General features: G+C 42.7%; 1 protein-coding gene across 1 annotated transcript in view; it reads left to right on the top strand.

The window, feature by feature from the left end:
- Positions 1 to 13,550, top strand: part of GARS1 (glycyl-tRNA synthetase 1) — a 123,418-nt gene that overhangs the window by 20,802 nt on the left and 89,066 nt on the right. Inside the window, exon 2 of the mRNA XM_053713773.1 lies at positions 2,840 to 2,941. Coding sequence (XP_053569748.1) covers positions 2,840 to 2,941 — 102 coding nt within the window. The remainder of the gene's footprint in view (positions 1 to 2,839; positions 2,942 to 13,550) is intronic.

The raw sequence follows: 13,550 nt of genomic DNA on the forward strand, positions 1-13,550 counted from the left end.
TGTTCCTTCTCTCTGTCCTAATCTTTCTTCTCATAAAGAATGTCTGTTGGACAATTTAGATGTTGTGCGGACCTTTTTAGATTATTTTTTGCTACAAATGATTTTCGTCAGTCTTCTGTATTGTTTGTTGTTTCTTTCATGTAATTAACAAGAGTCCATGAGCTAGTGACGTATGGGATATACATTCCTACCAAGAGGGGCAAAGTTTCCCAAACCTTAAAATGCCTATAAATACACCCCTCACCACACCCACAAATCAGTTTTACAAACTTTGCCTCCAAGGGAGGTGGTGAAGTTTTGTTCCTTTTGGCCATCTCTTCTGCCAGAAGAGTTTCTGAATTATCTGCTCTTTCTTGTGAGTCTCCTTTTCTGATTCTTCATCAGGATAAGGCGGTGTTGCGAACTTCTTTTGAATTTTTACCTAAAGTTGTGAATTCCAACAACATTAGTAGAGAAATTGTGGTTCCTTCATTATGTCCTAAATCCTAAGAATTCTAAGGAGAAATCGTTGCATTCTTTGGATGTTGTTAGAGCTTTGAAATATTATGTTGAAGCTACGAAATCTTTCTGTAAGACTTCTAGTCTATTTGTTATCTTTTCCGGTTCTAGGAAAGGCCAGAAAGCTTCTGCCATTTCTTTGGCATCTTGGTTGAAATCTTTAATTCATCTTGCCTATGTTGAGTCGGGTAAAATTCCGCCTCAGAGAATTACAGCTCATTCTACTAGGTCAGTATCTACTTCCTGGGCATTTAGGAATGAAGCTTCGGTTGACCAGATCTGCAAAGCAGCAACTTGGTCCTCTTTGCATACTTTTACTAAATTCTACCATTTTGATGTATTTTCTTCTTCTGAAGCAGTTTTTGGTAGAAAAGTTCTTCAGGCAGCGGTTTCAGTTTGAATCTTCTGCTTATGTTTTTTGTTAAACTTTATTTTGGGTGTGGATTATTTTCAGCAGGAATTGGCTGTCTTTATTTTATCCCTCCCTCTCTAGTGACTCTTGTGTGGAAAGATCCACATCTTGGGTAGTCATTATCCCATACGTCACTAGCTCATGGACTCTTGTTAATTACATGAAAGAAAACATAATTTATGTAAGAACTTACCTGATAAATTCATTTCTTTCATATTAACAAGAGTCCATGAGGCCCACCCCTTTTTTGTGGTGGTTATGATTTTTTTGTATAAAGCACAATTATTCCAATTCCTTATTTTATATGCTTCGCACTTTTTTTCTTATCACCCCACTTCTTGGCTATTCGTTAAACTGATTTGTGGGTGTGGTGAGGGGTGTATTTATAGGCATTTTAAGGTTTGGGAAACTTTGCCCCTCCTGGTAGGAATGTATATCCCATACGTCACTAGCTCATGGACTCTTGTTAATATGAAAGAAATGAATTTATCAGGTAAGTTCTTACATAAATTATGTTTTTTCTGTACCTGTCTTTTTTTCATATGGGTGTGTTTTTGATTTAATTTGTTTGTTTTTTAACCAATCAGATTTTTTCATTGTTGTTTTAAAGCACCTGTTTGTTATCAGACTTTTATGCTATGATTACTGCCACCATGGCCGAAACATGTTAGCCATTTAGTCCACCCTTGATTGGGATGCCTTCCCATTTTTATACTTGTTGAAATAAAGTTTACTGGATTTTAAAGAACAGCGGTTCCTCTTCACTTTTTTTGTGCTTCTGACACCAGTCCTTGGAACCGCTGCACCCGCCTGGTTGGGGTTTTGGCCGTCTATCCAGGATTTCCCTTTGGTGCCTCCCCCCCCCCGCCGCAAGCACGTCACTGGAGACGTTGAGTGGAGCCTCGCTTTGGACACAGGGAGGAAGCGTGCATTACGGAAACGCCGGACGGATAGCTGTGGGACTCAGGTTGTACATTGCAGGTCCCCAAACAGCGCCGGAGAGAACTTTCCTGAGTATGTGAAACACGCGTGCTGATTCAAAAGGTACTCTATTCCCTGCACGAGAGGTTGGGGGGGGGGGGGGGAGTGTGGAACCATATTCTGGTATTGAGATTACTGGACTGCTGGTACGATTATCTGGATACATATATGTTTAAACTCTCTTATACAGCACTGTGCCAATTTCTTCTATTAACTGGGAAGTGTTATGTGCAGGGCTTATGAGCCTGCTGGACAGCAGCCTCCTGAGAGAATTACAACTTTCTCCACTAGGGCGGTGTTTTCTTCTTGGGCCTTCAAGAGAGGCCTCTGTAGAAGGGATTGTAAGGCAGCAACTTGGCCTCTCTCTTGCTCTTTTTCTAAAGTCTCTATAAATGTAATACTTTTGCCTCAGCTGAGTTTTTTCTTTTGGGTGAAAGGGTCTTACAGCAGTGGTACCTTCTGTTTAGGTTACTTTTCTGGTACCTCCCGTATCATCTGTGTCCACTAGCTTGGGTATTCCCAACAGTAATAAATGATAATCCGTGGACTCACCGTGTCATTAGAAAGAAAACAAAATTTATGCTTACCTGATAAATGTATTTATTTCTTGACACGGTGAGTCCACGGCCCTCCCTGTTTTTCAGACAATTTTTTTTTTTTTTTTATATATATAAACCTCGTGCACCTCTGCACCTTGCGTTATGTCCTTTCTCTCCTTTTCCTTCGGTCGAATGACTGGGGTTTGTGGGAAGTGATACTTAACAACTCTGCTGTGGTGCTCTTTGCCTCCTCCTGCTGGCCAGGAGTTATATTCCCAATAGTAGTTAATGATGGTCCATGGACTCACCGCGTCAAGAAAGAAATACATTTATCAGCTAAGCATAAATTTTGTTTTTTTGCTGTGAAGTCTGCTGGTTGCATTTGTAATAATGTTTTCTTCTTTTTCAGGGTGACATAGTCCGGCAGCTAAAGGAAGACAAAGTGCCACAGGTCGACATTGACAGAGCAGTGGCTGAGCTAAAAACTAGAAAAAGAACTTTAGAAGCAAAGGTAAAGTATATTGTCTTCACAATAAGTTCTCTGCCTCTGTGTGATGTATATCGCATCACATGATTACTGTACGGAACACTCACACAAACTATACACTTATTAAGTGTGCAACAGAAACTGAACGTTTTACAAATAAAAATCTAAATATTAAAAAAGCTATGGTTTAAAGGGACAGCATACTGTAAAATAGTTATTTCCTTATTTATTTTCCAATGGCTTCAGTGGCAGATCTACTCAACAGAGGGCCTTGGTACAATAATGTTTTTGGGTCCCGGCCTTGGTACAATAATGTTTTTGGGTCCCCGAAGGTAACTCAGTAATAAGCAGTAGTAATAATATACATGCTTCTCTATTTAATGCTATGTATAGACTGGCTGCTAAGGGCCACCCAGCATTTGGGCCCTTGTGCTACTGCACCTGCTGAACCAATGCTAGTTCTGCCCCTGAATGACTATACCAGCAGCAGAGCATAAAATGTATGAGACTTTGCTTATTTTGTTTTATTTTTGTTTATGAAATAGCTGTTTCTCTTAAGTGTATCCAGTCCACGGATCATCCATTACTTGTGGGATATTCTCCTTCCCAACAGGAAGTTGCAAGAGGATCACCCACAGCAGAGCTGCTATATAGCTCCTCCCCTCACTGCCATATCCAGTCATTCTCTTGCAACTCTCAACTAAGATGGAGGTCGTAAGAGGACTGTGGTGTTTTATACTTAGTTTATTTCTTCAATTAAAAGTTTATTTTTAAATGGTACCGGAGTGTACTGTTTATCTCAGGCAGTATTTAGAAGAAGAATCTGCCTGCGTTTTCTATGATCTTAGCAGAAGTAACTAAGATCCTTTGCTGTTCTCACATATTCTGAGGAGTGAGGTAACTTCAGAGGGGGAATAGCGTGCAGGTTTTCCTGCAATAAGGTATGTGCAGTTAAAATATTTTTCTAGGGATGGAATTTGCTAGAAAATGCTGCTGATACCGAAGTAATGTAAGTAAAGCCTTTAATGCAGTGATAGCGACTGGGGCTTCCCACTGTTGTAATATGAGTGGGAAGGGCCTATTTTAGCGTTTTTTTGCACAGTAAAAATTACAGACACAGACATCCAGCTTCTTCCTGCATGATCCAGGACTTCTCTGAAGGGCTCAAAAGGCTTCAAAAGTCGTATTGAGGGAGGTAAAAAGCCACAGTAGAGCTGTGGCAGTTGTTGTGACTGTTTAAAAAACGTTTTTGTCATTTGTTATTCCGTTTTTGGTATTAAGGGGTTAATCATCCATTTGCAAGTGGGTGCAATGCTCTGCTAACTTATTACATACACTGTAAAAATTTCGTTTTTTCACTGTTATTTCAAAATTTGGGAAAATTTGTGTTTCTTAAAGGCGCAGTAACGTTTTTTATATTGCTTGTAAACTTGTTTTAAAGTGTTTTCCAAGCTTGCTAGTCTAATTGCTAGTCTGTTTAAACATGTCTGACACAGAGGAACCTACTTGTTCATTATGTTTGAAAGCCATGGTGGAGCCCCATAGGAGAATGTGTACTAAATGTATTGATTTCACCTTAAACAGTAAAGATCAGTCTTTATCTATAAAAGAATTATCACCAGAGGGTTCTGTCGAGGGGGAAGTTATGCCGACTAACTCTCCCCACGTGTCAGACCCTTCGCCTCCCGCTCAGGGGACGCACGCTAATATGGCGCCAATTACATCAGGGACGCCCATAGCGATTACCTTGCAGGACATGGCTGCAATCATGAATAATACCCTGTCAGAGGTATTATCTAGATTGCCTGAATTAAGAGGCAAGCGCGATAGCTCTGGGGTTAGGAGAGATAAAGAGCGCGCAATTGCTGTTAGAGCCATGTCTGATACTGCGTCACAGTATGCAGAACATGAGGACGGAGAGCTTCAGTCTGTGGGTGACATCTCTGACTCGGGGAAACCTGATTCAGAGATTTCTAATTTTAAATTTAAGCTTGAGAACCTCCGTGTATTGCTTGGGGAGGTATTAGCTGCTCTGAATGACTGTAACACAGTTGCAATTCCAGAGAAATTGTGTAGGCTGGATAGATACTATGCGGTGCCGGTGTGTACTGACGTTTTTCCTATACCTAAAAGGCTTACAGAAATTATTAGCAAGGAGTGGGATAGACCCGGTGTGCCCTTTTCCCCACCTCCTATATTTAGAAAAATGTTTCCAATAGACGCCACTACACGGGACTTATGGCAGACGGTCCCTAAGGTGGAGGGAGCAGTTTCTACTTTAGCAAAGCATACCACTATCCCGGTTGAGGACAGTTGTACTTTTTCAGATCCAATGGATAAAAAATTGGAGGGTTACCTTAAGAAAATGTTTATTCAACAAGGTTTTATTTTACAGCCCCTTGCATGCATTGCGCCTATCACTGCTGCGGCGGCATTCTGGTTTGAGGCCCTGGAAGAGGCCATCCAGACAGCTCCATTGAATGAAATTGACAAGCTTAGAACGCTTAAGCTAGCTAACTCATTTGTTTCTGATGCCATTGTTCATTTGACTAAACTAACGGCTAAGAATTCCGGATTCGCCATCCAGGCGCGTAGGGCGCTATGGCTTAAATCCTGGTCAGCTGACGTGACTTCAAAGTCTAAATTACTCAACATTCCTTTCAAGGGGCAGACCTTATTCGGGCCTGGCTTGAAGGAAATTATTGCTGACATTACTGGAGGCAAGGGTCATACCCTTCCTCAGGACAGGGCCAAATCAAAGGCCAAACAGTCTAATTTTCGTACCTTTCGAAATTTCAAGGCAGGAGCAGCATCAACTTCCTCCGCTTCAAAACAAGAGGGAACTGTTGCTCATTCCAGACAGGCCTGGAAACCTAACCAGTCCTGGAACAAGGGCAAGCAGGCCAGGAAGCCTGCTGCTGCCCCCAAGACAGCATGAAGGAACGGCCCCCTATCCGGAAACGGATCTAGTGGGGGGCAGACTTTCTCTCTTCGCCCAGGCGTGGGCAAGAGATGTTCAGGATCCCTGGGCGTTGGAGATCATATCTCAGGGATATCTTCTGGACTTCAAAGCTTCTCCTCCACAAGGGAGATTTCATCTTTCAAGGTTATCCGCAAACCAGATAAAGAAAGAGGCATTCCTAAGCTGTGTGCAAGACCTCCTAGTAATGGGAGTGATCCATCCAGTTCCGCAGACGGAACAAGGACAGGGATTTTATTCAAATCTGTTTGTGGTTCCCAAGAAAGAGGGAACCTTCAGACCAATCTTGGACCTAAAGATCTTAAACAAATTCCTAAGAGTTCCATCATTCAAAATGGAAACTATTCGGACCATCCTACCCATGATCCAAGAGGGTCAGTACATGACCACAGTGGACTTAAAGGATGCCTACCTTAACATACCGATTCACAAAGATCATCATCGGTTCCTAAGGTTTGCCTTTCTAGACAGGCATTACCAATTTGTAGCTCTTCCCTTCGGGTTGGCCACTGCCCCGAGAATTTTTACAAAGGTTCTGGGCTCACTTCTGGCGGTTCTAAGACCGCGAGACATAGCGGTGGCTCCGTATCTAGACGACATCCTGATACAGGCGTCAAGCTTTCAAATTGCCAAGTCTCATACAGAGATAGTTCTGGCATTTCTGAGGTCGCATGGGTGGAAGGTGAACGTGGAAAAGAGTTCTCTATCACCACTCACAAGAGTCTCCTTCCTAGGGACTCTGATAGATTCTGTAGAAATGAAAATTTACCTGACGGAGGCCAGGTTATCAAAACTTTTAAATGCTTGCCATGTCCTTCATTCCATTCCACACCCGTCAGTGGCTCAGTGCATGGAAGTAATCGGCTTAATGGTAGCGGCAATGGACATAGTGCCATTTGCGCGCCTGCATCTCAGACCGCTGCAATTGTGCATGCTAGGTCAGTGGAATGGGGATTACTCAGATTTGTCCCCTCTACTAAATCTGGATCAAGAGACCAGAGATTCTCTTCTCTGGTGGCTATCTCGGGTCCATCTGTCCAAGGGTATGACCTTTCACAGGCCAGATTGGATGATTGTAACAACAGATGCCAGCCTTCTAGGCTGGGGCGCAGTCTGGAATTCCCTGAAGGCTCAGGGATCGTGGACTCAGGAGGAGAAACTCCTCCCAATAAATATTCTGGAGTTAAGAGCAATATTCAATGCTCTTCTAGCTTGGCCTCAGTTAGCAACACTGAGGTTCATCAGATTTCAGTCGGACAACATCACGACTGTGGCTTACATCAACCATCAAGGGGGAACCAGGTGCTCCCTAGCGATGTTAGAAGTCTCAAAGATAATTCGCTGAGCAGAGTCTCACTCTTGCCACCTGTCAGCGATCCACATCCCAGGCGTGGAGAACTGGGAGGCGGACTTTCTAAGTCGTCAGACTTTTCATCCGGGGGAGTGGGAACTCCATCCGGAGGTGTTTGCTCAACTGGTCCATCGTTGGGGCATACCAGAACTGGATCTCATGGCGTTTCGCCAGAACGCCAAACTTCCTCGTTACGGGTCCAGGGACCCGGGAGCGACGCTGATAGATGCTCTAGCAGCTCCTTGGTTCTTCAACATTGCTTATGTGTTTCCACCGTTTCCTCTGCTGCCTCGGCTGATTGCCAAGATCAAACAGGAGAGAGCATCGGTGATTCTGATAGCGCCTGCGTGGCTACGCAGGACCTGGTATGCAGACCTAGTGGACATGTCGTCCTGTCTACCATGGACTCTACCTCTGAGGCAAGACCTTCTAATACAAGGTCCTTTCAATCATCCAAATCTAATTTCTCTGAGACTGACTGCATGGAGATTGAACGCTTGATTCTATCAAGGCGTGGCTTCTCAGAGTCAGTTATTGATACCTTAATACAGGCACGAAAGCCTGTTACCAGGAAAATCTACCATAAGATATGGCGTAAATACTTGTATTGGTGCGAATCTAAGAGTTACTCATGGAGTAAGGTTAGGATTCCTAGGATATTGTCTTTTCTCCAAGAGGGTTTGGAAAAAGGCTTATCTGCTAGTTCGTTAAAGGGACAGATTTCTGCTCTGTCTATTCTTTTGCACAAGCGTCTGGCAGAAGTTCCAGACGTCCAGGCTTTTTGTCAGGCTTTGGCTAGGATTAAGCCTGTGTTTAAAACTGTTGCTCCTCCGTGGAGCTTAAACTTGGTTTTTAAAGTTCTTCAAGGAGTTCCATTTGAACCCCTTCATTCCATTGATATTAAACTTTTATCTTGGAAAGTTCTGTTTTTGATGGCTATTTCCTCAGCTCGAAGAGTCTCTGAGTTATCTGCTTTACATTGTGATTTTCCTTATCTGATTTTTCCATTCAGACAAGGTAGTTCTGCGTACTAAACCTGGGTTTTTACCTAAGGTGGTTTCTAACAGGAATATCAATCAAGAGATTGTTGTCCCATCATTGTGCCCTAATCCTTCTTCAAAGAAGGAACGTCTTTTGCATAATCTGGACGTAGTCCGTGCCTTGAAGTTCTACTTACAAGCAACTAAAGATTTTCGTCAAACTTCTGCCCTGTTTGTCGTTTATTCTGGACAGAGGAGAGGTCAAAAAGCTTCGGCAACCTCTCTCTCCTTTTGGCTTTGAAGCATAATTCTCTTAGCCTATGAGACTGCTGGACAGCAGCCCCCTGAAAGGATTACAGCTCATTCTACTAGAGCTGTGGCTTCCACCTGGGCCTTTAAGAATGAGGCCTCTGTTGAACAGATTTGCAAGGCTGCGACTTGGTCTTCGCTTCACACTTTTTCAAAATTTTACAAATTTGACACTTTTGCTTCTTCGGAGGCTGTTTTTGGGAGAAAGGTTCTACAGGCAGTGGTTCCTTCCGTTTAAGTTCCTGCCTTGTCCCTCCCATCATCCGTGTACTTAAGCTTTGGTATTGGTATCCCACAAGTAATGGATGATCCGTGGACTGGATACACTTAACAAGAGAAAACATTTATGCTTACCTGATAAATTTATTTCTCTTGTAGTGTATACAGTCCACGGCCCGCCCTGTCTTTTTTAAGGCAGATCTAAATTTTTAATTAAACTACAGTCACCACTGCACCCTATGGTTTCTCCTTTCTTGTCTTGTTTCGGTCGAATGACTGGATATGACATGTGAGGGGAGGAGCTATATAGCAGCTCTGCTGTGGGTGATCCTCTTGCAACTTCCTGTTGGGAAGGGAATATATCCCACAAGTAATGGATGATCCGTGGACTGGATACACTACAAGAGAAATAAATTTATCAGGTAAGCATAAATTATGTTTTGCCTCTGTCTCCCCAGCTCGCGAAATTTAGCATTGCACAATAGCGCTATTTTGCATTCTTGTGCGACACCGCCCCGTGCCCGCACATATCCAATCACGCATGGGGAGGAGCTGTCAATCTCCCCAGTCGGACGAGACCGGGGAGATTGAAATATTCCACCTAAGAGGTGGCGAAGAGTTTAGGGAAACCGTAATCTGATGACTGCAGCTTGATAAATGCTGACTGCAGGTTCTCTTGTGAGAACCTGCAGTTGTAGGAGACGACCGCTCGATAAATCCAACCCTTTGTGCAGGTTTAGTAGAGCTTAGCTAATAAGTGTTGGGGAGTACAGCCGTGATAGTGCAGCTACAAAAAACATGCTAATAATTTATATATAAGACGTTCCAGCCTTCAAAGCCACAATAGACAGACACCAATGCCAATATAAGTTCTGATGAGGAGTTAAAAATAAAAAATAAATAAATCTATCTGTATTTATAGTATAATATAATTTGATCCCCCCCCCCCCCCCTTAGAAAAAGCTTAATGTTTTGTTTTCTGCAAAATCACCATAATAGACTAAGGAGATTTTTGTTGATTGTTTGATAAGTATTTATTTGTTAAATGGACAGTCTAGTCCAAAATAAAATTTCATGATTCAGATGGAGAATGTAATTTTAAACAATTTTCCAATTTACTTTTATCACCAATTTTGCATTGTTCTCTTAGTTAAAAGCTAAACTAGAAGGTTCATATGCAAATTTCTAAGCCCTTGAAGGCCGCCTCTTCTCTCAGGGCGTTTTGACAGTTTTTCAGCACTAGGAGGTGTTGGTTCATGTGTGTCATATAGCTAACACTGTGCTCACGCCCATGGAGTTCCAGGGAGCCAGCTCTGAATGGCTAAAATGCATGTCTGTCAAAATAACTGAAATAAGGGGGCAGTTTGCAGAGGCTTAGATACAAGGTAATCACAGAGGTAAAAGTGTATTTATATAACACTGTTGGTTGTGCAAAACTGGGGAATGGGTAATAAAGGGATTATCTATCTTTTTAAACAATACAAATTCTGGTGTAGACTGTCCCTTTAAGTATTAGAATATACCCCAGTCTTTCCAATAGAATAGGGGATTCTGCGATAGAATATGCAAATGAGCGTACAATATTTCACCCTTTTTAGTTTCCAATATCCCTTTTAAAAACAGACTCCCTTATGGCACTGTAAAGCATAACAGGGATAGAAGTGAGCAGCAGCAGAAAACCACACATGGTCGTTTGGTTGTTCGTTGACACATTTCTGATTGCTTTGTAAAGAAGCAGGTGCAGGGTACTATTGGTAAGGAAATCTCTATCGGCCAATTTATTTATCAAATTTACCTCCTCTTTGTATCCTTTGCTGGAATGTGACTCCTTTACATAACAGTATACTGAGACTCAGAAGCTTGCTCTATATGTATAACATTCTGAAAACACTGCTGCCCCATGCTGCTTTAAGGGACAGTCAAGGTTACAATACTATTCCCTTTAATACATTATTTAGTACGTATGGTATCTTTTTAGAAGCAGCCAAAATCACATTATTTATCTTTATAAATCCCCAAGTGCATACTCCAAGAGAGAAAGGTACATTTCATAATAAAAGTGTGCGTGTGTGTACATACTTTACTCTATTTGTATCAAGAATGGTTATTTCCTTCTTAATATAAGGAGAGTCCACGGCATCATTCCTTACTGTTGGGAAATACTGAACCTGGCCACCAGGAGGAGGCAAAGACTCCTCAACCAAAGGCTTAAATACCCCTCCCACTTCCTCATAACCCCAGTCATTCTTTGACTTTTGTCACAGGAGGTTGGCAGAAAAGTGTCAGAAGATTTCAAAGTAGTTCCTTAGGAAGGGTATCTGCCCTTCGATATGGGACTGGACTTTTTAGCAGTCTTAAAATGCTCTCAGTGAGAGCATTGACGAATGTTAGAGTCTGGATATGCAGGAAGAGTCTTTCTGCAAACCCATCCAGACTGCCTGCTAACAACTCCTAAGCAATCAGTGTCGACGACTTTCACTGCCCGCTTTTTTTTCTCACTCAAGTCCATGTCAGGAGCGATGCTACAAGACTGTCACACTTGAGAGGCTGTGTTTCTGTTCCACAGCATGGATTCTGGTAAGATCGTTTACATTTTTCTCTTGTTAAGTGTGTTCAGTCCACGGGTCATCCATTACTTATGGGATATATTCTCCTTCCCAACAGGAAGTTGCAAGAGGATCACCCAAGCAGAGCTGCTATATAGCTCCACCCCTCAAATGTCATATCCAGTCATTCTCTTGCAAGTCTCAACAAAGGAGGTTGTGAGAGGAGATAGGAGTAACATTCTTCAATCAAAAGTTTATTATTTTAAAATAGCACCGGAGTGTGCTGTTTGTTCTCTCAGGCAGTATTTAGAAGAAGAATCTGCCTGCGTTTTTTCTATGATCTTAGCAGACGTAACTAAGATCCACTGGCTGTTCTCGCACATTCTGTGGAGTGGGGTAACTTCAGAGAAGGGAATAGCATGCGGGGTCCCCCGCAAATGAGGTATGTGCAGTAAAATATTTTCTAGGAATGGAATTGACTATGAAAACACTGCTGTTGCCCATATGACGTAAGTACAGCCTTTAATGCAGTAGTAGCGACTGGTATCAGGCTGATAAATGTATGCGCAGTTGAGTTATTTTCTAGGGACTAGAATTTAACTTTAAATACTGTTAGTACTGAAATAAATGTATGAGCCTTAACTGCAGTAGAAGCGACTGGTAGCAGGCTTAGTGATAACTTTGCATAACACTGGAAAGTTGTTTTCTAAAACGTTTACTGGCATGTTATTCGTTTTGTGAGGTACTTTGGTGATAAATCTTTTTGGGCATGATTTTTTTCCACATGGCTAACGTATATTCTGGTTTGAGTCTCTGGAAGAGGCTATTCGCACAGCACCATTGGATGATAATTTGAACAAGCTTAAAGCCCTTAAGCTAGCTAATGCATTTGTTTCGGATGCCGTTGTGCATTTAACCAAACTAACGGCTAAGAACTCTGGATTCGCCATTCAGGCGCGCAGAGCGCTATGGCTTAAATCCTGGTCAGCAGATGTAACTTCTAAATCTAAATTGCTTAATATTCCTTTCAAAGGGCAAACCTTATTCGGGCCCGGCTTGAAGGAGATTATTGCTGACATTACTGGGACAGGACAGGGCCAAATCAAAGGCCAAGCAGTCTAGTTTTCGTGCATTTCGTAATTTCAAGGCAGGAGCAGCATCAACTTCCTCCGCTCCAAAACAGGAAGGAACTGCTGCTCGTTACAGACAGGGTTGGAAAAGCAACCAGTCCTGGAACAAGGGCAAGCAGGCCAGAAAGCCTACTTCTGCCCCTAAGACAGCATGAAGAGAGGGCCCCCTATCCGGAAACGGATCTAGTGGGGGGCAGACTTTCTCTCTTCGCCCAGGCTTGGGCAAGAGATGTCCAGGATCCCTGGGCGTTGGAGATTATATCTCAGGGATACCTTCTGGACTTCAAAGCTTCTCCTCCACAAGGGAGATTTCATCTTTCAAGGTTGTCAGCAAACCAAATAAAGAAAGAGGCTTTTCTTCACTGTGTACAAGACCTCCTAGTAATGGGGGTGATCCACCCAGTTCCGCGGACGGAACAAGGGCAAGGATTTTACTCAAATCTGTTTGTGGTTCCCAAGAAAGAGGGAACCTTCAGACCAATCTTGGACCTAAAAATCTTAAACAAATTCCTAAGAGTTCCATCATTCAAAATGGAGACTATCGAACCATCCTACCCATGATCCAAGAGGGTCAGTATATGACCACAGTGGACTTAAAGGATGCCTACCTTCACATACCGATTCACAAAGATCATTATCGGTACCTAAGGTTTGCCTTTCTAGACAGGCATTACCAGTTTGTAGCTCTTCCCTTCGGGTTAGCTACGGCCCCGAGAATTTTTACAAAGGTTCTGGGCTCGCTTCTGGCGGTACTAAGACCGCGAGGCATAGCGGTGGCTCCGTACTTAGACGACATTCTGATACAAGCGTCAAGTTTTCAAAATGCAAAGTCTCATACAGAGATAGTTCTAGCATTTCTGAGGTCGCATGGGTGGAAAGTGAACATGGAAAAGAGTTCTCTGTTACCACTCACAAGGGTTCCCTTTCTAAGGACTCTTATAGATTCTGTAGAGATGAAGATTTACCTGACGGAGTCCAGGTTATCAAAAATCCTAAATGCTTGCCGTGTCCTTCATTCCATTCCAAGCCCATCAGTAGCTCAGTGCATGGAAGTAATCGGCTTAATGGTCGCGGCAATGGACATAGTGCCATTTGCGCGCCTGCATCTCAGACCGCTG

This window comes from Bombina bombina, chromosome 5 (assembly GCF_027579735.1).
Source record: "Bombina bombina isolate aBomBom1 chromosome 5, aBomBom1.pri, whole genome shotgun sequence".
Taxonomy (NCBI): Eukaryota; Metazoa; Chordata; class Amphibia; order Anura; family Bombinatoridae; genus Bombina; species Bombina bombina.